This window comes from Echinococcus granulosus, assembly GCF_000524195.1.
Source record: "Echinococcus granulosus chromosome Unknown EG_S00006, whole genome shotgun sequence".
Classification (NCBI taxonomy): Eukaryota; Metazoa; Platyhelminthes; class Cestoda; order Cyclophyllidea; family Taeniidae; genus Echinococcus; species Echinococcus granulosus.
Window position 1 is genome coordinate 1,309,494 of NW_020170386.1, and position 24,463 is coordinate 1,333,956.

The 24,463-nt window shown below is 42.3% G+C and overlaps 3 protein-coding genes across 3 annotated transcripts; all 3 read left to right on the forward strand. All coding sequences in view use genetic code 11, as the record gives it.

The window, feature by feature from the left end:
• Positions 1 to 6,693: 6,693 nt before the first annotated feature.
• On the forward strand, positions 6,694 to 8,879 carry EGR_01644 (hypothetical protein; the record flags this gene model as incomplete). Its single annotated transcript, XM_024490893.1, has 2 exons — positions 6,694 to 6,779; positions 8,696 to 8,879. The coding sequence occupies 2 exons, from the start codon at positions 6,694 to 6,696 to the stop codon at positions 8,877 to 8,879; spliced, it is 270 nt and encodes an 89-aa protein (XP_024354758.1).
• Positions 8,880 to 12,091: 3,212 nt separating this feature from the next.
• EGR_01645 (hypothetical protein) lies at positions 12,092 to 15,708 on the forward strand (the record flags this gene model as incomplete). Its single annotated transcript, XM_024490894.1, has 4 exons — positions 12,092 to 12,230; positions 14,997 to 15,157; positions 15,447 to 15,602; positions 15,646 to 15,708. The coding sequence occupies 4 exons, from the start codon at positions 12,092 to 12,094 to the stop codon at positions 15,706 to 15,708; spliced, it is 519 nt and encodes a 172-aa protein (XP_024354759.1).
• Positions 15,709 to 19,610: 3,902 nt separating this feature from the next.
• EGR_01646 (Transcription elongation regulator) lies at positions 19,611 to 24,237 on the forward strand (the record flags this gene model as incomplete). The annotated part of the gene is made up of 11 exons (XM_024490895.1): positions 19,611 to 19,711; positions 19,748 to 19,873; positions 19,908 to 20,374; positions 20,452 to 21,285; positions 21,401 to 21,477; positions 21,816 to 22,228; positions 22,296 to 22,509; positions 22,573 to 22,781; positions 22,962 to 23,109; positions 23,640 to 23,735; positions 24,133 to 24,237. 11 exons carry the CDS (start codon positions 19,611 to 19,613, stop codon positions 24,235 to 24,237), a joined length of 2,790 nt encoding a protein of 929 aa, XP_024354760.1.
• Positions 24,238 to 24,463: the final 226 nt, after the last annotated feature.

The window sequence follows — 24,463 nt, forward strand, 5'->3', positions numbered from 1 at the left end:
CTCCATTGGGTTGTGGTAAATGGTTTGCTGCACTTATAATAAGAATTAACTTGCTTTCTACTTAGTGTAAGTCAGATTTTGTCATTGTTAATACCTTTTCTTATAGTGTCAAAACGCAGCCCTCTGTCAAAGTCTAACGTCCGAATTACTCATGCTTTCCCTGAATATTTATTTGCAACACAAAATTATCCCGTATTCCAAGTATTTTCAATGCGTCCTCCACTGCGAATTTGGCTTAACAGACTCTGAGTTTAGCGGACTACAATTACAGTAAAATTAAAGGTTTTAATTTGTACAACTTTGTTGTTGAGCTACTAACTGAATTGAGTTTTCTGTCGACCGAATTTGTCGCAAATTCGGAGTCTTGATTTTGTTAGCTTCACGAAATTTTCGGATTAGCTTTTCTAAGCGCCTCATAAATTTCATGGGCTTCCGACGTAATTTCAGTATAATTTATACTTCTATATGTGAATGGTTTCATGGTCGAGCATCTCTTGACGAAAATGACTGCCTGCGATGATCACCACAGAATGGCACTCATTCGACTTTCTTCCTTCTGAATACCCCAATGCAAGCCGAATTTCGGCTTTAGGATAATGTCCCTGATGAGCAGTTATATGTGTGACTTTGTGGTGACTGCAAAGATATACCTCACGCCTAAATTTGGGCAGGTATGAATGCCTGGCCTATTTTACTTAGTAGATCGCATCGATGTTACGTTGGGATCCGGGTATTCTGCACTGTTGTCAAAGTTTTCGTCTTAGATGGAACTGAAACTATCCTGACTTTTAGGGTTTTTGATTTTCATCGCAATTTTCCTCATTTAATCCTATGCGTATTTTAAAAATCAGTCGGGTCTGGATGATCACCGTTTTCTTGTGTGCATTCAAGGCTGCGACGACACCTTAATCGACATCTGTGGGTAAAGTGGATGAATAAAAGTAGCTGGCAAGCGCGGAAAATAGCAGGAATGTTTTGGAAAGACCATGGCTTTTTGAAAATAACAAACATTTTACTTACACAGTAGGGGTTACGTGCTAAGACCATTTGCACACATCGATTCCACTAGCGAACCCCCGAATGAGGGAACAAATATTGAAAAGCATGCTTGTTTCTCATTTTAGCTCCAACCGAGTCGGAAATTTTTAAAGCCTTTAGTGATTTTTGAGCCGTATGAGTTTAAAATGTTCGTATTTGATAAATTAATCAAACCATTCTTTTGCATGATCGTGAGTCGGTAGTCGAAGCAAATCCAATAAGGGCGTCGAAATCATCCCGTGAGAAAGGGTACCCTTAGAAAAAGGGTGTTGGCTCTGATGTCTGCCGACAGCTCAATCAAGGTATCTTTTGATTACTTGACAAGTGTGTATTTTGTTGGAAATAGTTCAAGCAAAACGCACATTTTGTAGATGGAAATTGCATGCCAAAATGAAACTCATACCATTCTAATGTGCACTGTTTTGTAGAGCTATGCCATTCAGTGGAATCATTGGTAGGCACTCAAAATGAAGAAGCAGCTTGAAATTCGTCTATTCTCTTATTAACTGGCAACTACTAACCTATTTGTGGCGACGTTTTTGTTGTTTAACAGTTAGTCGCACAGAAATTAGCAGTGGTTTTAATTGCAGCGGCCACCCTTTTGATATCTCAAAATTTTGTGAATGATCTTGACTCAAATGTGAAGCAACCCTGCAATACGTGGGGATTTGAGTTATATACAATACCATAAACATCGGCGCAGATTTTGGACATAAAAGCGGAAAGTTAGGATGTCTAGTTCAGCAGTTTATTTCAACACTACTTCAATTCCACTTTCTTATATGTGTTTAGCTGAACACTGCCATCACCACCCAGTTTTCTTCCTTGGACCATATGATGCAGAAAAATGAGATGTAACGGCACCTTATTGGAATGTATGGGCAGCACACGATATTACTAAACTTCCATCGTATTAAAAGAAATCTGCATAAGGGGGGAGTAGAAAGCTAGTTCAAGCATAAGGAGGCTACTCAAGTGAAAAGCACCTCTTTAGAAGCCCCACGGATTAACCTGCCAATGCTAAGGTACACCGTCGTGGTGAGTTGCACAAATGGAAACGTTTGCATCTGGAATATGCATTCCCACAGGTTCGCTCGTGAAAGGAATGCGCGTTGGCAGGCGCTTACGTCGCAAACTTTAGCGAAATTCTCAAGATTTTTCTGCCATCGTTAACGTTTTTTGCAAATGCGAATCTTTTGTTTTCTGAGAAAAGGGGCAACTGGAACCTCCACACCCCTAATTTACATTGATTTTTTTGTACCTCCGGGTTGAAAAATTCAGTATCACTGATAATAGAAAAGGATCCATCACTACTTGCAAAACGTCCATCAGTGAAGCAAGATTTAAGTATCCGGAAATATGAACTTCAGGTTAATTGATTCTAATTATTTAACCAAAATACAGTAAAAGTAAATTAGTACAATCTTACGTCAAAGCTCTCCTCGCCTTTAGGTGTTACAGGGAATACTAATAAATCGTTGAAAGTTTAAGCGATTACGTTAGCTAATCTCAAGCTACTATAGTAAACATTCACCAGTGTGTGATGAAAACTGGAAAGTTAACACTTTATTTCGCACCTTCATAAGTTCAAAACGCAGAAAACGGATTTGATGGAGCAATAATGAGTCAGTAGATGCAGTTTAAATACATCTCTTAGGTTAGTAGCTAATCCTACTAACCGCGTGACCATAATCTCTCGTCACCATTCCCTCTCCAAAAACAAGAAAATCCAGGTTTCCCATTGCCTTACCAAAAGGGTATCGAGCTGATATTTGTTTTAATGTGCATTTAACCACGTAGGGTCTTCACTCTCTAAGATCCCTGCCCACGGCCAAACAACTGTCTTGTACACTAACAATAAATTATTTCTCTATAGTGGTGTGCTTTATTGTGGTATCGGCGCAGACTCAGAGAGTTGCAGTAATTTCTTCATCTGAATTACAAGCATTTTTACTTAGATCGTCTTTTTTGTGACTCGAGAATTTTTGGCATTCAACCAGAAGCTTTCACCAGAGTTGCCCTTACATAGTTAAAAGCTGGTCTACATGTCACCAATTAGAATTGAACGAAGAAAACTTTGATCTCAGTCGTATAAGTACTGGAATACTCCATTGTGACTCAATGTGAGAAATATTAGACTCAGTTGAAAGTTCCTGAATAGCAAGCAGATTAGTTAAAACGGTCAGTGGTTCTCAAAGCCGTCTTAGCCTTGAGCTGGTTGTTTTGCTAGCATGCCATTTGCAGGGATGTGGTGCAGAAGATCATTGGAAAACCTTTGGACCAAGTTTGCAAAAAATAAGGTGGCGAAACTTAGTTTGACATTGCTAACAGACCCACAGAAATTAGGTCGAGCAAAATGTCCTGGGAAGGTTCAATCCCAAGTATCCGATCCTGCTTTGAAAAATCCTCAGTTCTATGGCTGATTACTTCTTCTCGGTAATGATTGGTATATAATAGTAGAAAAGTCCAGATTGTTGCCAGGGTAAACTAAAAAATTTGGCTTTTAAGTGAACAAAGACAGAATTTTGCTTCCTGGTAGTATGGCGATATTTCTTTAACATGCCAAATTATGAGGACATAAAAAGTCATGGCAAGGAAAATAAAATCTGCTAAAAGAAAATAAAACTCCACGCTGGTGTGATAGCATGGGTTTCAAGTTCCTCTTCATCCTCTGATTATGTTGAGTCACAAAAACTAGTTAATGCTAATATTCGAGAAAACGCCTCAAAATCAACAGCTTTCAATTGACGAACAAAGCTTAGTGGCGTTGTGTTGAAGGTTTATTACACCACCGTAGACCATCTACTCCAAATGACGAGTCGCTGTCTTGTGAATTAGAAACAATGTTGACTATCCTATCGAAGAACCTTAAAAGTCCATTTGGGCATAGGATGTGTAACATCATGTTGAGCAATCTTCAGCACAGCAAATTGCTTGAGTGCCTGCTGAGCTGGTTCAAATAAAAGTCTCGTAAGATCAACTTAAATTAGGAAAAGCGAAAAAGCTGTTCCGCTGTCGAGGCTGTCGACCAGAAGATGCTTAAGATTTTCTAGTTGTTTGAGCAAAGCGTTTCACAGAAAGAAGCGTTTGACTTTTCTGGTTTCAATAACTCTGAAAGCTCCACGTGGTGTCAATTTTAGTTAGCAGAGGAGAAGCAAGAATTGTGAATTTAACGGGAATGATTGGTAGTCAATGTCATCAATGGGAGAGAATGTCAAGCTTTTGTGTGATCGAATACTTCATGATATTTTTACAATAAGTTGTCTACCAAGTCTGCTACTTGGGGTAAAAAATGAATAGGATACACCTTATCCCTGGTTAGAGTTTCAATACATTTACTTTGCCTTAACAACTTCTATTTGGCAAATCTATGACTACGGTATAAACTCGCAAAATCTTCCAAATAGGTTTGAAGGCAAGATTCCTGCTTCTTACGCACACTTGAGGACTAATTTTTATTTAAATTGGAAATTTTTTTACACATAAGGGGTGTCTTGAGTTGGTGTTGTAAGACTGTGTAGCAAATTACCCAAAAAGAGATCTCAAATTATGTCAGGTTTCGAAGATCTTGCATTCATCGCTGATGGAAAATGATAATAATGCAATGGTAAGGTGAAAGGAGACACTGCCAGCACACGCTCTGCTTCTTGAAGTACCAAAGCCCATGCTTGAGCTATGATTTGTTTGTTAATGCTAGATGCAGAAGGGAGTACACAGCTAAAGCAGTGGAAGTTTCTGACCTCCATGATTCTAAGAAGAATGAGTTGATAGTGTAAATATTGCCTAGGTGGCGATTAGGTAGTCGTTGAAAGTGTTCGTCAGTTACGGGTCAAACTTCCAAAGTGGTGAACTATAACCAACTTAAATGCATACGCATCAGTGATCATTAAAGGAATTTTCATAATTTCAACTAAAACTCAAAAGAGCTTACACCGAATAATTTCTTCTGCTTTAAGATTTAAACTAATCCCACAGGAAAACACTGAACTATTTTTGTACGAGGATATATAAAGTGTCAAAGTGTAAGATTGTGAATCAAAGATTTGTTTACATACATTAACTACAAAGCACTTTTACTATTTCCACACCTATAAATCATGAAAAAGCCTAGAGGCGGACGAGTGGGAGTATGTGAATCCTCAAAAATAATTTCTTCATTTTACAAGGCATTCTCGTATTCCCTCAGGAAATCACCAGATCCTACCCTAAAAATTAGCGATAGTAGCTTCACCACAAATCACTCGATATCACAGTCATCCTTGGTACCTAAATTGTGGTGGTAGTTTACTTGGCGCTGCACGACTCGAGATACGAGATTAGGAGCCTGTAAATAACTGTAATATGCTAATATGGAAGGGTTAGGAGGCGGAAGACACGGATGGCATCACGAGAGCAAGGGACCTAATGGGGCGGGCTAAAATGTCTGCCTTGTGTTTTGTGCAACTTCGGTAAAATTAGGAAATGTTATGCTGTAGCACAGAGCTTATCTCTGACTGGGTAAAGAGATCACACTGTCCAAATAGGAAAATAAGAGTGACTTTTTGCAGGCATGAAATAAAGTCAGAGCGCCTTGGAAATTTTTAAAATCTCATGTCTGCCATCATCTAAACATATTTACTTGCCCGCACACTACTGACGCGATATTTTCGCGAAAAGGTTTGAGTCCATCGATGAGGTCATAGCGTATTTTAAGGGTGATCGGCCCAAGGACGGCGCACAAGGGATCAAACACATTTTGCTCTTTCGGTTGCATTACCTCCTGAGACCATCCGACAACGTTCCTATTACCACAAGCCAGGAAGAATGTTAATGTCCCAAAATAATTGCACCTTTAACAGGTTTTGAGGAAGAGCAGTTTAATAGTAAGTAATAAACCCAGGTCAATGTATACCTGTTTGTCATGAGTGCAAAATGCCAATATAGGGGAGAAAGAAAACCTTTCTACAATCGAAAATTGTGATTTTCCCTCTCAAAACCGGACTGGCTGGCTCCAGCACCAAGCTGCTGTGCGTTAGTCTTGCACCTAAAATGCTGCACTTTCTTTTAGGCTACAACCCAATGGAATGGGGACGGAAGTATTTCCAACAGTACAAAATAATCGACTACCACTTAAAAAATGCATATTCGAAAGTAGCACTTGTGTCAGCATTGCAGAGACAACTCAAATCAGCCCAATTTTGCCTATCAGACCCATCGCTTGGGTCTTGCCACCTACCAAGTTGACCTTGAAGAAGGAACTCGAAACAGTTCAAAACGGTTGAGAGTGCGGGGATTTTTGCGCATGCATTGGATACACACTTTATTACCTCTAACACTCACAGGGAATCGGCAAGAATTAAGAAGGCGCTCCGAACAACCGATGAAGTGCACTTTAGTGCATGAAATACAACACTCGGTTCTCAGATTTTCGAGGCGTTGAAATAATGCAGGCACTTCACCGACCTTGAGAATGACAAACACCCAGCTCGCTGCACCTTCCCTCCTCCTTGCTGATAGTCATCAAAAGCTACTTCAAAAAAGGACAGTGGTTCAAGCTCAATTAACTTGCTAGTACGATCCCCACCACGTGTCTGTTTTGTAATGGGACGCCTGATTGTGCTGTGGTGATTGGAGTGGTGGGGAGTGTGCATAGCAAGAAGCTCCAGTTGAAGAACAATGGAGATGTGCTGCATGGAGGTCTTGGTTGCGCGTAAACGAACGGTGTGCTGTGACAACCTGATGGTCCTTCTTACTGCCGACAAGTAGCATTTCATCATTCTCCAAGTTCACCTTACAGGTCATCAAGGTTGCACATCGGATCTAGGTCTGAGAACCTTAGACTCATGACAACCTCTGTTTGACGGTTTGATTGCGCTACTTCCTGCTATCCATCGTAATTTTTCACCCCAATAGCAATCCACGTTTTCCAGAACTTTTTCGACTAGCTTTTTCTGAAGTAAGGCCATTTAACTTAGGATATGCTGGACATACTCCTATCTTCAACCTCTTATGGTGTAGTAGAATATAAAGATGATACGATCTCCCAAAGTGGAGTAAACTCTACTTTAGCTAAGAAGATTTGTACGATCTGGTAAGTGAGCAAGAGAAGAGACTGCTATTAATGGCTTCTCGACGGATTGTACTATTTTATTTGTTCCAAGTGCTTATCTTGATCGATTGTCTTATTCATGGGTCGAATACCATTATCCTTGGACACCTTTAGTTGTGCTATACTTCTCTTTCGCTATTTCGTTCCATTTGCACACTTTTGTTCATTTTCCTTTAACCACTTTTTCAAAGTAAAAAATGTTTATTAAGTTCATTAGAAAAAACCGAAACTGTAATCGATCGTGGTAACCAATCGCCAAGGGGCCTGTTTGCGGGCCTGTATTGCTTCTGCCGATGACAATAATTAAAGTAGTTCACTTCGATTATCAATTAGATCTTTATGACCAGATAATAGTGAATAGTAGGAAGGAAGTATTTTTTAGCTTATTGTAACCTCTTATTTTCGATAAGTGTGAAACGGAGAAGGGAATTTTCGAATCAGATTAGGACTATACTTTGGCGACAATTTCTTTGAGCACACACCTTCCTGAAAACAATCAGTACAGCTTTTTGAAATAATCACCACACACTAACGCATAACCTACTAACAGGCAAAGAACGCTGAAGTGCTGAGGGATTAAAAATGTGTGTACCAGCAGTGAACGGCACATTTTAAAGATCTGCTAAGCTATTTGAAACTGTTCTTTACTCAGAAATAATAGAGTAAAAGTAGGTTCGTTACTGTTATTAACTAAATAAGGTCCAATTAAAATCCAAAGTGATGTGAAAAACCAGAATTTCCGGTGTGTTGATATGCCACTATTCAAGATGTGCGAAGCGTGAGATGAGTGAAGGTGAAATGTACACTGTGAAAAGCAAAAGACGAGCCACATTTCATTACTCATCACACACCTCGATCCAACTATTCTTTTGATTTTTTTTTGGGGTACAGTTAGCTCTTGCCCTTGTGTAAAGCCTTTTTTTAGATAACTCCATTCGATTTTGGCCATTGAGTTCTAGCTTATATGGTGTCACCTGGAAACGGGTGTGAATTCGTGCATTTATGTAAGGACACGGTAATAAGCTATTTTATCGGGTCAAATCGGAGAAACAACTCGGCATTTCCATCAGCATCAGTAAATATGCTACCCAGATACATAATTGCAATCAAACCAATTCCCCCACTCATATTTAAGAGCACTCGCCTGAGTTGCAGCCACCTTTTTATTCTTTTATGCTTGCTGGTAAATAAATAGACATTTAATGAGATTAGTTCCCTTCAAAAGAAGTTGGAATTTGTTCGGGAAAGGGGATATTAGTGAGAATTTGGCAAGTGGGATTAAAGTGCGCTTAGCCTGCATAATATAGCCTAAAATTTTGACTCTGCAAATATTTTATTTGAAGAAGAACTCCCGATTATAGTTAACCAAGACTAGTAAAGCATAATTAAATTACGGTCGCAGTTACTAACTCTCGTCAGTGTCTATCGAATAAGTGGATATTCAGAACAGTGACTAAGTCAATGAAAAGCTATCGAGAAGGGAACTTGGTGCATCTTAGAGTTGACAAAACCGTGAGTTCTCGACAAATACATTAACGAGAACCATAAGTCATGCCATTTTGTCACCAGGCAATCAACGATGCAACTTGCGATGGTGAGAACAAATGTTGCGGTATCTGCGCCTCATTCAATGACTCGTGCGCTCACAAGTGTTGCGCCGCAGACCCTTGCTGCCCGCCGTGGGGACATCCTTTTTCTCGAGATGGAAGAACAGGCTTTTTTTATTAACAAAGAGAAGGATCACTTAGATTAAACGGACTCCTGAACACTGCGCTCCCATTTCAAATCGGAGGGTAAGCAGAAAAGGATACATTGTGCCTGGTGTAGTGTTTCCTATTAAACACGCAGGTATATATGTGCATCGTAATGCACGGCAAGTTCATTAGCAAGCACTGAGAGTTGAAACACCTTCAGCAAAGCCAATTCATCAGTTCATTTTAGAAAGAAATCATACAACTTTTTAAATCTACAAACAAATGCGTATATGCAGTCAAAGTAATTAGCATTCCAGGTACTCGGAAAGTATTTCCAAAAAGTGATCTGTTGGTGGAGTTGTAGCTGCGCATATTTAATTTGGTCGCGGCTACAGATTTTGCTGGTAGATGACGCAATGATTATTGAGAGTGATTTCAGCAATAATTTTTGAATTATTCTTTGCACATCGCATCCCTTGAATTATAACTGCCAGTCACACGGTGAAGGTAATAAAGGCTGACTGACGTAGCCGCATCATCGGCACAGAACATGATGATGGATTATTGGAAAAAATAGACTAGAAAATCCGAACCCTGCATGCACACGTAAGATCACACAACCACCAACACTCCACCACAGCTGCAATTCACCACGGCACCGCAGAATGACACCCAATGCTCCTGTGAAACGGGTAAATTCCATGACTGCCCAGAGCGCCCCACACAAGACTGATGCGAGGACCGCACACGGTAGGTCACATGGCGTTTGCTCCTTCACAAGGCCTTCTCTAACGATTGGCCTCTTTACATCAACCCCAGTGACACACTCCTATTGCTAGAATTGATGAAGACCATCAACGTGCTTTTTCAAGTTAATTACATTTGGAAAATATTACATGCACTGCGAATTCATGATGAAAGAACATTCTGATGTGACGTGACAAAAAATGCATTCCGGGGCTTGATGCACCAGAATTAAGAACAAATTAAGGATGCTAGATGGAAATGCTGCTTTGAAATTAAAATCCCATTGCGTGGCCTGGATCGACCAGCAAACAACGAACTCGTGAGCAGTTTGCCTAAACCACAGTGGTGCTTTCAAAATAACTAGCCATTGGCAAATCTCAAATGAATGGCATATCTCACACTTTACATATTTTTTGAGCTTGTTCCGGAGGTGGTGACTTGAGCCTCCACCTTTAAGCCACCCAGTAGTACGACCTCTTTACCAGGCACAAAGTAAGGCGGTACACCAAATTCTGTTCTAGGATAAGGAAACAGATTGAAATATCAAGCGATAACACATTGAAAGTGCATCAAAGACGGAAACATTTTTAGCTAGTCCAGATCAGAGACAAGTTGTTGAAACTTGTTTTGGGTGGTTGTGCTGCATCCCAAGGCGGTAGTTAATTTTCTTTTTACTCCCGGTAAATGAGTTCCCTTTTCTTCTCCAGTAAATCGTTCGAGTCAGACAACACACTTTTAACGTCTCGCAAATTAACTTTTCTCTTCTTTAATCAATTCATGGTAAACAGAGCTCTTCGTAAGTGGTCTAGCAAGATCAGGCTCTAAAACCGCTCTGTGCAACCCTATCATAAAATTTCAAACTCGCTTATCCATGATCATGGATGAGTAAGTGTGTCAACATAGCTTCAAATGCTTCCTATGCCGTAGACAGTTTGGGGGTGCATGAGCTGTGGCATGATTCATTCTGTGGAGGTCTTCTAAGAGCAGGTGGAATCAGTATCTCTATAACCACGCCCTGCATCAAGCTTCGTTTGAGAATACACTCAGTGGTGACTCTGCCAATCACTTCTTGCAGTCCGTTACGCCTCCAAAATGCGTAGGTTGGTGCATGCGAGAAATAAACCAAAGGGTTTCACTCACCTTTACACTGGGAATTTCAAAGATCAAGTTATTGTGAACCTCTCGAATAACAAAGTATTCTTAAGGCGGCACAAAACTTTAACCCATATGTCCCTGAGTCTTCATAGGCGAATAGCTTATTAGCATAGAATCATGCTTATGTTGTATTTGGCTTGTTACTTCATAGATCAGTGTCACTTCAGGAAGATGGTATGGACAATGTACCTGAAACTATGGATTTTAGGTTATTACAGTCGTTGGGTTGTCATTATGCTTGCTTCGTGATCGCTTCTGCCTGAATACTTTGCCTCGGCAACGGATGGGCATCAACTTAAGTGGACCACTGAGGTACAAGACTGTTTAATTTTAAAATGAAAAAGAGTATAATAAAATGCTCTTTAAAATACTCATTCCCGAAATCGAAACAACTGGAATAATTTAAAGAATTGGAGTAAACATGGTTAAACTTTCGAAAGACTAGGAAAAAATTAGTGGGGTTAGTGATGTCGAGAAGACAAAAGTAGACAGCCTGCAGGGGCAGCAATTTAGGCATACTTCACGCACGGAAAAGACCTAAGACACACTCAAGTGAACGACGAGGTGGAGGGCTGTGTTCACTCTGTATTAGTGTGTGTGGTCGTGCGCTGTCCTATAGTAGCAGTCACCATCTCCACTCCCCTCTATCATTTCCCCCGCCCTCCTTTTTTCAATCGCCCGCCGGTAGAAAGAATATTTCTCCTCAAGCGTTTCACCGATGGAAATCAGTGCTCAAGTTAAGGCTCCTCCCGATCATGATGACTTTGTGGGTCAGATCCTTCTATCTGTTATGAGAAAAGTGAGCTTTTTCCAAAATTAAAACCCCTTGGAAAGCGGAATTCATTTGGTCAATTGCAATGACATACATTTTTAAAGAAATCGCGGTTAACTTTTTACATATTAGGCGAGTTGACCCGTTTAGGTCAGGGATGCTTGTAATAAGCTCAGATAACCGTTTCGTAACCACGTCTACAGGGCGGGTAGAATCAAGACATCATGCGAATGAAGATGGAATACAAAACATTTAAGTCAACCCTTGGTGACATTCATGGTGGGTTAAAATAATATGTTCTGGAACATAAAATGCTAAATGGTGTGTAAGGGTGCTCTTGAATCCAGCTTATTCCTAAATGAGTTATCAGTCTTAGTACTAAATAACCTTATTACTATTGACAAATGGAAATGACGACTAAACATTAATCACCATAAGGCATTCGCATTTATTTAGAACTACGGTACTTCTGTGTAATGAAAGAATTCTAATGCTTCAATGCTCTTTTAGTCTCGAAATAGCAAATTAATCTTTTCGTGCCCATTGGTTAGTTCGATTGGATTGTGACGGATTGAAAAATGCTATAATCATTGCAAAATGTTCGAGCTAACGTATTCTTCCAACTTCTTCTGCATTGTCGTAATCTACATGGTGGATTACAGGAAGCTAAAGCGTCTCGACAAGTGGCACACGCATTTCAACACTCGCTTCTTTCTTGAACTCTCCACCATCGATGGTAACTTGTTGGGCGCACAAAGTAACTTAGATTTAGGCTTTTCATCCATTCCTTCGGTAGCAAAAGTTGTTTAGCATGCATCCGGAATCGCCAACTGCATCAGCCTTTTTAATGTATAACTGTCCATGGAATCAGAAAGGGCTTTTTATCGAAGTTTTACTGGAAAGACAAGGGTGTTACTCCCCCGGACTTTAATGACACACCTACAATTCTGGCATTAACTAGTGCATTATCCGAGACACACTTCGTTTAATTGTCAATTAATTAAAAGATACACAACATCCAGATTGACAGCGATCTAGTCATTCTTTTACCCTGCATGGAAATAAATTGTAGAGATAAAAGTGGATGAAATTTTTCTGCCCACTAACAAGGAAACCGAATTTTCGGTTCCTATCAGGGACTGTCAAGATCAACAACTTCCTAATTTTGTCGCATAGTTGTTCACTTTCGTGGTACGACTGCTACTTCAAATCACAGCAAAAAAATGAACTATTCCCGCTAATTTAATAAACGAGATTGCGAGGAAATCTATGGATCCCCATATCCAAGGAACAAAACTTGGATAATGCGAAACGCTGACAGCGTCTCTGAGGCAACCCATAATGATTACAGTAGTCAGAATACTTAGGCAATGGTGCTCTAGAGCACCGCCTGTTGAAACAGGATCTCAACTTCTGCATGCATTCTGGCATTGATAGCATTCATGCATCGATTTTCTAAATGGTACTCATTTGTATGTCATGAACTGGGAAAATCCCTATTTGTTTTTACACCTGAATAGCTTAAAACTTCAGCAAGGGGGTTCCCATAATTCCAACATCGTACCATCAAAGTGCCGCCCGAACTTCTTAGAAGACAAATCTCGTCCTTGAAATTCGATGCCGGTACAGACATTTCACGTCGTTGCATGTAACAAGACATTAGTTCTACTTACATGTCCCCAGTAAAACAAAAACAGCCTTGCTAATATTTAATCGACACGTATTTTCAATGCTCGTGAAGCGGAGTTATCTGATCCTAACAAAGGGAGAGGGACCCTCACCGAACAAACAAATGTTGGCAAAAATATTATATCGACTGAATTATAGTAAACTTGACCACATACAAGAACCAAACTAAAATGTAAGTGAAAATGTGATCCAAACCGTTACTCGCGGGATGAAGGCTCGTTTTAAAGCACTTGCAAAAAAACTCGATGAGACGATGCACTTATTACCAGAATCATTAAAAACAGCCATTCATAAACGTTTATTTAAAAACTATCCGAAAAGTCTTCAGAACTCACCATTCTAAACCACTAAAACATCGAAATTCAAGCCCCCAAATCTTAGAAGTTTAAAGAACACAATGACAGCAAAGTGTAGTAGTCATCAACACCAATGTATACATGTATAATTGATTGGAAGCGTGTATATTTGTAATGCCTACTTGTTTGAAGGTACATTCTATGTGAGAGGCCGTCGGGACGTGCAAAACTTGTGACCGGAGGCCGCCACTGGCCCTTTAGGAGCAAATGAACATCGGTTTCATGCAGCCCCGATTCCATGCACACTTTAACGCTTGTTTTGGTAAGAGATGTCTTCCTCTGACCAAGCTGCTCGTTCCGAAGGAACGAAGGTAGAAGTAAGAGGGAGGGACGCTGGAGGCGTTACATACCGTTGCGGTAACCGAAATATTGTTGAAGAGTTTTTGTAAGGGTGCCTCCGTCTTCCGCTTGGATGAGACGCTTATCCTTGGTAAATTTTTTATGTGTTATCCTAATACTGTTAGAGTTAAATACGACCATGCTTTAAAATCCCTGATATTTACAATGAGGCGTAATTTGTTTGTTCAACTAAATCACTGCACTACCACATTTCTATTGGCTGTCGGTAGGCTTTGGCCTCAATATGGGGCGCTTGCCACCTAGATGTGGAAGGAGGTGCGCGACTGGTCTGTCTGTGGTCGCCCCGTTTAGTTCCTTCATTATTCTTGCCTGGTGAGGTTGCTACTGGGTTCTGTGTCCCAATAGAGTATACGTTATCAGGCATATAGGTAAGTCTGCATTCGGTAGTTTGGGTATATGTGTCATCTTAACCTTCAGATCTAGTGTACTTATACAGACGTAGTGGCATGATTCTAGCGTAAACGTGTTTGATGACGGTGAAGTTTATGATTTAAAAAATATGTTCCTATGAGCATGGGCAAATCTCATGTACATGGAAAGGAAGACCGTTCGTGTTCATCCGACAATCCACTTAATTATGAACACGAACCTGGTTTGGTCTGACCTCCATATCAAAACCCCCTTAAGATTTTGGCCAGCATGGAAGCACTTGTCCTGCTTATTTTTCTCGCCAGCTAATATCACGCTAATTCCTTGTTTTTTGCCGTGAAGCGCATGTCGATGTCTGAGTCGCTTCTTACTAACTAGTATTGAGTCAATTTGTTAGTTGTACTTTTACTTCGAAAATGATGCTGTTTGTTTCATTCACAGTTACTAATGCTGCCATGTTGGGTTATTATTTCTCCGTTAAAAACCCACCTATTCGCAAATTTGGGGCGTTGTTGATAGCTATTTCTTCAGTTACAATTATCCTGGTGTGTTGTGGTTGCAACGAATTGGAAGCTTGTTCTTTAATCACGGCCTTTTTTTCATTCACTGAGCGGTGTAATGTTCTTGTAAAGCTTAAGTCTACCAAGTCCTTTGTGTTCATATATCTCGATTTTTTCCGTTTAATGCTGCATTAAATATTACAAACATTAAGACTGTCTTCATTTCAGAAAATTCACCCCTTGTGCCGCCTCCTGCTTCCTCTTTCGGCGTGGCTACACTGCCAAAAAACATGCTCGCCTTTGGCCACATTGTTGGTCGTCCTGGGTACACAAACCTCCAGGCTGCTGTTGAAATGTCCCATTACTTAGCCTGCATAGATGGCATCATGGTCTAAACAATGGGTTTACTTTCGGGTGGAATTGTACAATAAATAAATCATTTGAATGGAAGATGTGCTACTGGTTTTATTGAAAATAATATGCAATCGCCGTTTGAGTAAGTTATTTCGTTAATAACTAATGTAACCACTAGTGATAGATGAAGTTAAATCTATTACTGCATCGCTGGTCTCATTTCGTCCAAGATTGTTCTTTGCCACGTGGTTAGGCTGCTCACTTAGGAGTTTGGGCTACCCTTTGAACTTGTATCAGCTCAGACTTGCCTAATGTCTCGTGGAGTTTGGCGGTGGCAACCACCACTTTGTGCATCCTTGCACGAACCCCGATGCTGTGGCCACGGGCGCTTTGTGTAGCGCCTTTATCCCTCTTTACGTGTCTCGCCCCCTCTGGTTATTGATTCGCGATCGACCGGTCTACGTCGTCAACGTGATCGAAGTTGGCTGTCTGGAGAATTCTTTCAATTTTTTTTACTATCAAGCAGGCTGTAGGGCCGCTCATGTTCTACAAAAGGTTAAAGGTTGACATCAATTCTGAACGATGAGCTTTCAAAGACGAATAACTTTGCTTTATCATACGATCAGGACAATATTGTTTGTAGTTGGCGAACGAAACCATCTATTCGCTTTTTTCGATTAAAGGAATCTTCTGCAGGCCTTCAAGAAAAGTACCAGCTACACTGACACGTAAACATTCGTACTGACTTTAGATTGGTCATTGGTGACACTTACGATGAATCTGCCGGTTTTTCACATTAAATCAACTGTCCACGAGACTTGGGGCCCGAAAAGTGGTTGGGGATTGGTATCTACCTTGACATGACCAAATTTCGTCCTACCATCGATTATTGTACAAATGCTGTTTGAGATTGGGTGTCGCGTACAAGATGATAATTTGTCTAAGGGAGTTTATCAGTCACAAAAGTAGATTTTGAGACCTTACTTATTGCTAATGTCAGGGACTCGGAACTGGAGGGTCCGGAGTTTTGGCAATTGATATCAATATCAACATGGGATTACATTCTTGGTCCAATTGTCGGCTTTTGCGTCATTGATTACAGCAGTGACTATGGCTTGGCATGTTAGTTTCCCGGACTACATTGGAATGATTTCTCTTCGAAGCACCTTTGGGTTAGACACTGCTACTGCTTCGGATGTTTTTCTTGGGCTCTGGGTTTGCTGAAGAGATTTTTGTTGAATGCTTCATGGATCAAGTGGTGGATACTGTTGGAAATAAATATATCAACGTACAACCCACCGGTTCGGTTGTAGGAAATCAACCTTTAGTGGGACTCGTCCATCAATTGGGCCTAGTAATATACGTTTATTGGGTTGTGTTGGTGCTGCAAACAGATGTGTACATGCCCTGTTCGAGCTCAAGCTCAGTGGTGCGCCTTAGTGCAAGTTGCGCAAGGGCAATGGACTGTTAGGCAACCGGTCGAGCCCGGGACCTGTACTACGAACGCAAATGCTTTTGCCTGTCTTTTTTGTGCAAATGAATCCATTGGCTCTACCGCATGAACTGATTTAGCCATTTTAGGGCCAAGTTACTTCCTCATCATACTTGGTGCATTGCGAATTGGGTTAGCTTAAACCGCCTCAGTTTTCAAGCGTTCTAGGAGTCGTGAAGGAGGACTTCGACGTGTACTGCATTCGTGAACGCTAGCTTTTATACACTGTTTTCCCATTCACTAAAGGCACAAACGGTAAAGCTAACGGTCCTCACTAATGCTTGGGCTCTACTGCACTGCTCGCCCTCAAGATCAAAGCAAACCCTTTTGAATCTTGGCGACATGTTCACACGCATTGACGTACTCACATCCCGTGTTGCACTATTTCCAAACTTTCCGTTCTGTATGAATACCAGGGCTGTCAGTTTGAATTCCTGTTTGTACGGCCTTCTGGTAGATCGGAGTTTGTAAGAGTACTAAATTAAAGATTACCATTTCTAGACTTGATTAATCATTTTGTCGGGACGGTAGACACTAAGCTGAGCTCGGGACAATGAACAAAATTATATTTTTTTCATTGCTACGTTGGAGATTATTTTCTTTCCTAAGTAATCTTTGCTATTTATAGTATCGTCTGGTACGGAGGAGATTTAGCCTATGCGGATAGTACTCCGCGACGAGTGCACTGTGTGCGCCAATGAGAGAGCCGTCCGGTAAAAGACAAGCTTTAAAGTACTTTCACGAAATTGGTATTCTGTATCTATTCCTCTGCCCCTTGCTCAGCCGTCTCTGTAGGTTTCGTTAGTAGAGACGTGGAGGATGAATCGTTTGCTTACGTGAATAGCATCCTCTCGCAAATACCGCATATGATTCTGTAATTGACTTTTTTCAAACCATTCAAGTGTGACCCAGTTTCACTCGTTAGTAAGCTTATAAAACAGGGGATTAGAGTACTTGTCAGATGCCGACGGAATTGTAATCCTTCTACTGGGGGTCTTGGCCGAATCAACCGCCTGCTGCAGCTGCCTTCTTTCTGTAACGTTAGAGTTCAGTAACTAAATGTGAAAATTGGGGAGTTTGTCCTTCCAGATGGGGTTAGCCCGTCGCTGCTGTCAACGTCGTCTTCCTTGAAGTTGCAATGAGTCGTGACGGTTCGGAGGACCACCTTCTGTTTGCGTACAGAAGGGGTGAGAGGCTAGTTGCATGGCTCTCGTTACTTACATATGAGAAAAGACGTTATTAATTCCTGCGTAAAATACCAGATGTTAGAAAGTGAATCTACTTTACAATTCCTTTAGGCTGCAGTGGTGATCCGAACCGACACATTATCGTCCCAAAAATTGTTTAAATCTATGTGGACTAAGAAACTTAATCCGATGAAGAAGATGGGCAATGCAAATGTCAAATGCTAGCACGCGGTGGTATGGTATTTTGCTTAACTGTATTTAACTACACGGGCACTTCAGTCTCCCCAGGTTATGATTACACTTTGCAGTGTGACCTTCGAGCCATGCTAATGGCCTCCAAGTACTTCTGTACACTGGTAGGATGCATTACGATTTGTTACTGCTGCAGGGAAGGGTCAAGCACAGCATTGGTGTTAACGGTAAACAGACCCGATCCAAATGTACGAATATCCTGATTTCAGTAGCTGAATAGAACAGGGGTACCTGCTGCGAATAGCTGAGCCTATAAAGACTCCTAACAGGATGGGTAAAGCTGACGTCTACCTTCGGCGACTATCCCAATCTCTTGTTCTGCAAGGAGATTATTAACACTTAAATCAACGGACGAGCTCGTTGTAGATCTATGTGACGAGGTTAATTGCTTGAGCAAGCGACACTTCCAAGTACTTATTTGATGATTGTGATCTAGATGGGCAGCTGGGCAGCACTGAAATGGGGGCAAAGTGGCTGTGAGGAGTAGTTGCGAGATGTCTGTCCCGTGAAGCTACCGCAAACCGTCTTCAATTAAATGGCTCCGCTTTTAGGCCAATTTTCCCAAGGCTGGTGAAGGGCAACCACGATGTGCGCCATCATTCACCCTTGAGCCCCGTGTAGGCAGTACAGTCTCCATCTGCTATTGCAGTTCCAAAGGAAGACGAATACCATACTACGATGAGACTGTCGGGATACTTCGGTGACCTTGGGGTCAAATGCATTCGCGAATGCACGAAATCTGTTGGTTGGTGTTCGTGGTTTGTAGGTGGTATCAATGGCACCAACTACGTTACGATGGGCAGTACAGGAGAATATCTAGGAGTTGGGGTTATGTGGTGGTTTGATGTTTTGGCTCAACCGGGTGTTTAACTGTGCGGTCAATGCGAATTCTTACGACTCGTACTTCCACTCTGCGGCATGCCCTTGAGGCATTTTATGACCCCCAGCTTCTCCGTGTGTTAGTCGTATAGCATTCTATAATGCTTTGGCTTATTACAACTTCAGAAGAGATTTGAGGCGCTACTGTAGCGTCCCGAGACTCCCTGAAGACGAAACACTCGGGCAGAATATATATTCAGCGCGGAGAAGGTGTCCGGGCTATTGGCATGGCCCAAAAGGCCGGCCCACCCAGCTGGGTACAAGGGGGCTAATTCAAAGTACAAAGGTCGCGCCTCACCAAAACCAAGGGATAAACCACTATTGTATTACACTACAGTTGCGCGCGTGGATAGGGCTGATTTGGGCTGCATGGTTATAATGCCACAAAAGGTAAGGTTGCAAACTTAAAATTAAAATTCTGAGCTTCCAGGTATTAAACATGGTATATTTATTGGAACGTTAATTTGCATTTTGCTTTTGATTTTTTTAGGAGAGAAAGAGATCGTTGCTTGCGTAGGCAAGGTCGTAAAAGATATCAATTGAAAAAAAAATGATATTAATACTAAGATACCCATAAGAATTAGTTGCAGGGGGCAGATTTGCAATGGGATTTTTATTTGAAACGACACTTCTTTGTTTGAACGCGTCGATCCAACAGCTTGTTTCGTTTGTGTCAAGATGTCCGATGAAGGTGTTGTTCCCGGGGAGGTTGTTGAGCGTGTTAATGAGGAGGATGAGCCACAGAGTCCTCAGTCGAAGCAGTCAATGCCGATATTCAGGTAAGGAGCTGGTCAGTTTACTACACCGTTCAATAGTCCCGCTCAGAGCGTTCACCGGCCTGGTATGCCCCAGTCATTTCGTCTTGGCATGAGGCCACCCATCATGCCACCGATGGGCTGTCGTGGTCCGGTGATACGAGGGCCGCGTCCCATGGGCATGAGGTACAAATTTGGTTTAAATAACGTCATGCTGTAGAGTTGGCCCACTTGGTATGCGGCCCCCTGGAATGCCAGGGTACAGGGGTCCACCTAGGCCTTTTGATGGGCCACCGCGACCTTTTGACATTTCACATAGAGGGCCTCCTAGGTACCCTCCACAGCGTTTTCCGATTAGAATGAGTGAAGGTGACCCTAGTGGTGAGAATATGGATGGCTACTATGATCAGGAATGTTTTCCGGAAGATTTTCAACAAATGCCGCCGGGCATCCGTCCTCGTGTTCCACCACCTCCAAGGGGCTTTGGGCCACCACCTGGACCATTCCTGGGTGGTCCTCCGTGCCCAAGACCGATGATGAACGGAGGTCCGAATGTGCCCGAAATGGGACCACCGGGTTATGGTCCGCCAAGAGCAGGCTATATGGCGCCCCCCAGAAGTGTTCCTCCCCCTGGAGGCACTTATCCGCCGGGATCGCCCAATGGGCAAGGCGTTCCACCGTATGATGGTATTACTACTTTTTGCTGATACCTTTTGCCGAGTATTTTATTCTTATGGTTACTAAGTTATACTTGCGTAATTTAGGTCAATCGGGAGCGCCACCACCGACTGGTGCACCTTCGCATCAGTATGGAATGCCATCACAGTCTAGTGTTTCAGCAGGCGGCGACATGTCACAGCCAGCGCAAGAAGTTGATGCTTCTTCTAGCGGTATGCCACAAACTGGTGGACCGCTTTTACCATCTGGACCGTCTGACGGCGACGTATCATCTACCATTCATTCTGGGCAAATGCCACCTAGTTCCATGCCACCATACCCAATTCCGCCCTATGGCACCTCACAAGGCGTTTATCAACCGGGAGTGTCGTCATTGCCGAGCGGGCCGCCGGGATCCTTCATGCCAATGGCTTTTCCACCATCAGCAGTTCCACCTATGATGCACGCTGGGCCCATGGGGATGTACAACATGCCACCACCTTCACAGCGTGGGATGCCGCCGAGCAACTTCCCTGGTGTACCACCCCTACCTGGACAGCCACCAGTACAGTCTTTGGGAGCCTCAGCTCCATCTTCCAATTCCAAGGAGGAAATATGGATTGAAAATGTCGCTGCGGATGGCAAGGTCTACTACTACAATATGCACAGCCGCGAAACGCGATGGGATCGTCCTGACAGTGTTACTATAATCAGGCAAGGTGATGTTGAAAAACCAGGAAATGTTCCTTCATCACAAGCTCCTGCTGTTAGTCAACCCTCGAGCATTCCAATCCAAGCGAATCCGCTACCTGTGAAGCCGCCTGATGTTGCTGCATGGACTGAGTACCAGAGTGGTGATGGCAAATCCTACTTCCACAACAGTCAAACAGGTCAAACAACATGGGAGAAGCCGCAGGTTCTCATCGATTGGGAAGGTGCGGGTCCGTATTTTTGAAGATGATCGGTTTTTGTCGGTCCACCTTGGCGTTCGTTTGCAGTTTTTTAGATATGGATGTAGCTTTGAGAACCTCATTTTCTGCCTTGTCTTTTGTCCAGGTGGATCCAAAGATATGGGTGACCCGCAGTCGAAGACATCGGTTGCGCCGGCACCGTCCACAAACTCGCAAGACAAGGTGCGTATTTGCTAATTTTGACGTTGTGCTTGGAAGTAGCGGAAAAAAAGTCTCATTGAATAAAAGAAGTTGAGGCGTTTGGAAGCCTGCATCAAAATATAAAACCGCTGATATGATCTAGTGGAGACTAATACTAGTGATCTGTTCTTGTGATAAATGCCTTAAGAGGAAATGTTTTCTATCTGGATAGCATTTAAATAAAAGTGACTTATCTGTAGACGTATGTATTATAGATGTTGTTGGCCTGAGATTGCGGGTGATTTTCCTTGAATACTGTAGGTTGCATTTTTCGGTCGTGCTTCTGTTTGGATTACTGAACGCGTATTCCCATTTTGCAGCTCCACTCCGGTTCAAATGACATCTCCACGGACTCTAAGCCTTCCCAGAGTCAGCAATCATCGGTCGTTGAAAGGAAACCTGAGAGTTCATCTCGACAGCCGACTGTGGAGCATCAGCTTGAACCCGAAAAGGAAAAGGAAGCAGAGCAAAAGGATACTAGCCGACCTATATCCAGTACAGCTGTTACCGGAACGCCATGGTGTGTGGTCTGGACTGGCGATGGTCGGGTCTTCTTTTTCAATCCTAGTAAACGCATTAGTGTTTGGGAAACGCCCGAGGAGCTGAAGGGTCGTGCGGATGTTGAGCGTTTGCTTGAGAAGCCGCCTAATGAGGAAAAGGATTCTATTGATGTCGACAACGAGAGATCCGGGACACCAGCGCCACAGGATCCTCCAATCAAAAAGGCACGGTTGTAAGTTATTTCACGCAGAGCATTGGATTCCGAAGCCTTCGTCCTTCATGACCCTTGTTTTGCACAGAGAGGAGGCAACGACGAGGCGCCAAGTGGAAGCTCAGGACGTAACTTCGAGGACTGAAATGATGGTGGTGGACGAGGGAGCGAAGCAACACATTGGTGAACTGGCTACGATAGACACGGCGAAGGAGGCATTTGAACGGGCCGCAAAGGATCAAGCTAGCCTACCGCTTGAAGTCCGCCTTCAGCAATTTCGACAGATGTTAATTGATAAGCAGGTGCGTGTTGTGGTCACAGAAAAGTTGTTTTTTTCCTCATGTTTTGATGCATTATCGTTTCAGGTATCGGCTTTCTCCACCTGGGACAAGGAATTGCATAAGATTGTATTCGATCAGAGGTACCTCTTGCTCACTTGTGAAGAAAGAAAGCAGGCGTTCGAGGCATATGTAAGGGAGCGAGCAGAGGAAGAGCGACGTGAAAAGAAAAATAAAATGCGGGAAAAGAAGGAGGGGTTTAATGAGCTTCTCACAGGAGCCAATCTTAACCCAAAGTTAGTACTTTTATTTAGTGGCTTTATGTTTGCTGTTGCGTCGATCTTTGGTTTTTTGCTGCATTAGTCTGTAAGACTTTTTTAGAGCATTGAATGCTCCGTTTTAGAAGCCGCTGCGCTACATAGTTCTAAGCGAGACGTTTATGCGAGATATTACTTTGAAGCCCTGTCATATTTCAGGTCTTCATTCTCGGATTTCGCTTCAAAATATGGTCGAGATGAAAGATTTAAAGGTATAGAAAAGTCTCGCGAGCGGGAGTCCCTCTTCCAAGCTTTTCTTTCGGATTTGCGTCGTCGGGAAAAGGAAAAGTCGAGTCAGAAAGACAAAGTATGTTTAACACTTAGGGTACCATACAACTGGTCGTTGTTTAAAAAAGCCTTTGGGTGTTTATCAGCAGCGACTAATTACGAAATATCTTTGGCATTGATGAGAATCACGATTCTCTGCGGGTTTCGATGTTCTAATTTTTTTGCTTTCACTTCATGGCGCATTTGAACTTTGCTTATATCTAGTGTCGTCACAATCCACCGTTAGGACAGTAATACAAGGCTTCGAGTTAGCGTGGTACATATTCGGAATGCGGTGTCAGATAAGTCTTTCCACAGGGGAATGTGTTAATATATCGTTAAAATAGACGCCTTTTTTACTATCATAATTTCAAAATCTGCATTTTACCCCGTAGACTGAAACTGGGCTCGTGCTTACTGGCATGGATAGGATCTTGTGCAATTGCTTTTTTCTGGGGAAATTGCAGTTTTGCTGATCTAAATTTGATGATTATTTATTTAATCTCCAGAATTTCGTCCGGTAACTTTATATAAATGTGGTCAAGTTCACAAATTCGGCTTTTTTTACAGACCACTCAGGACAGATTTCTTATCTATATGCCGGTCGCCAAGGGATTTTGTACAATCATCGTACAAACCGGAAAGACCGTGAAGGCTGAATTTGGTGTATGTTATAGCACTTTGGCTTATAACTGCGTTCAAACCAGCGAAATCTCAAGCTAGGCTGCATGCTGGTTTATCGGGGCTACAAAATTCTGGGCTATGTAGAATCTGTTGTATTAATACTGTAAAAGTAGCAGTTAAGTGGATAGTATATCAAGCAAACTTCCCTTTTTAACGCACTGCAGCACAGCAAATTAACGGGCGATTAGTTTCCGGGAAATGCAACAGCAATCATCCGCATGAAGCAGACAGAAAACGAGTGCTTGGTTTGGTGGTGAGACACGCAGTGGTCCACAGATCACCTCTGTGTTTGCGGAGGCCGTGAACCACACAACTCCGAAACTTCGTCTGTACGTCACTCCCCATCAATGGCTACTTGGGATTAACTCGCTCTCGTTAGCAGGTTTGTTTTGCTTCACAACCAAACTATCTGTGTGCTTGTGAGGTTCGCGAAAATTGTGGTGGCGTTTTCACAGGTGATATCTTCGATTCCTGCACGTTGTAGCCTGAAGGCAATATTGTTAGAATGAATCTCCTTCCATTTCACCTGATTTGACAAGATAATATGCCGTCATTAATTTCTCTGCTTCTCGGGGCTTCCGCAAAATTTATCTATCCTTCCTAGTCATTATAACCTATCGTGACCTACTGTAGCTTATACAGCTGCTTTTTAACGGTAGGCGCTCTTAGCCGCGACCAAGCGAAAAGACCGGGTTTTTGGTTCCGAAAGA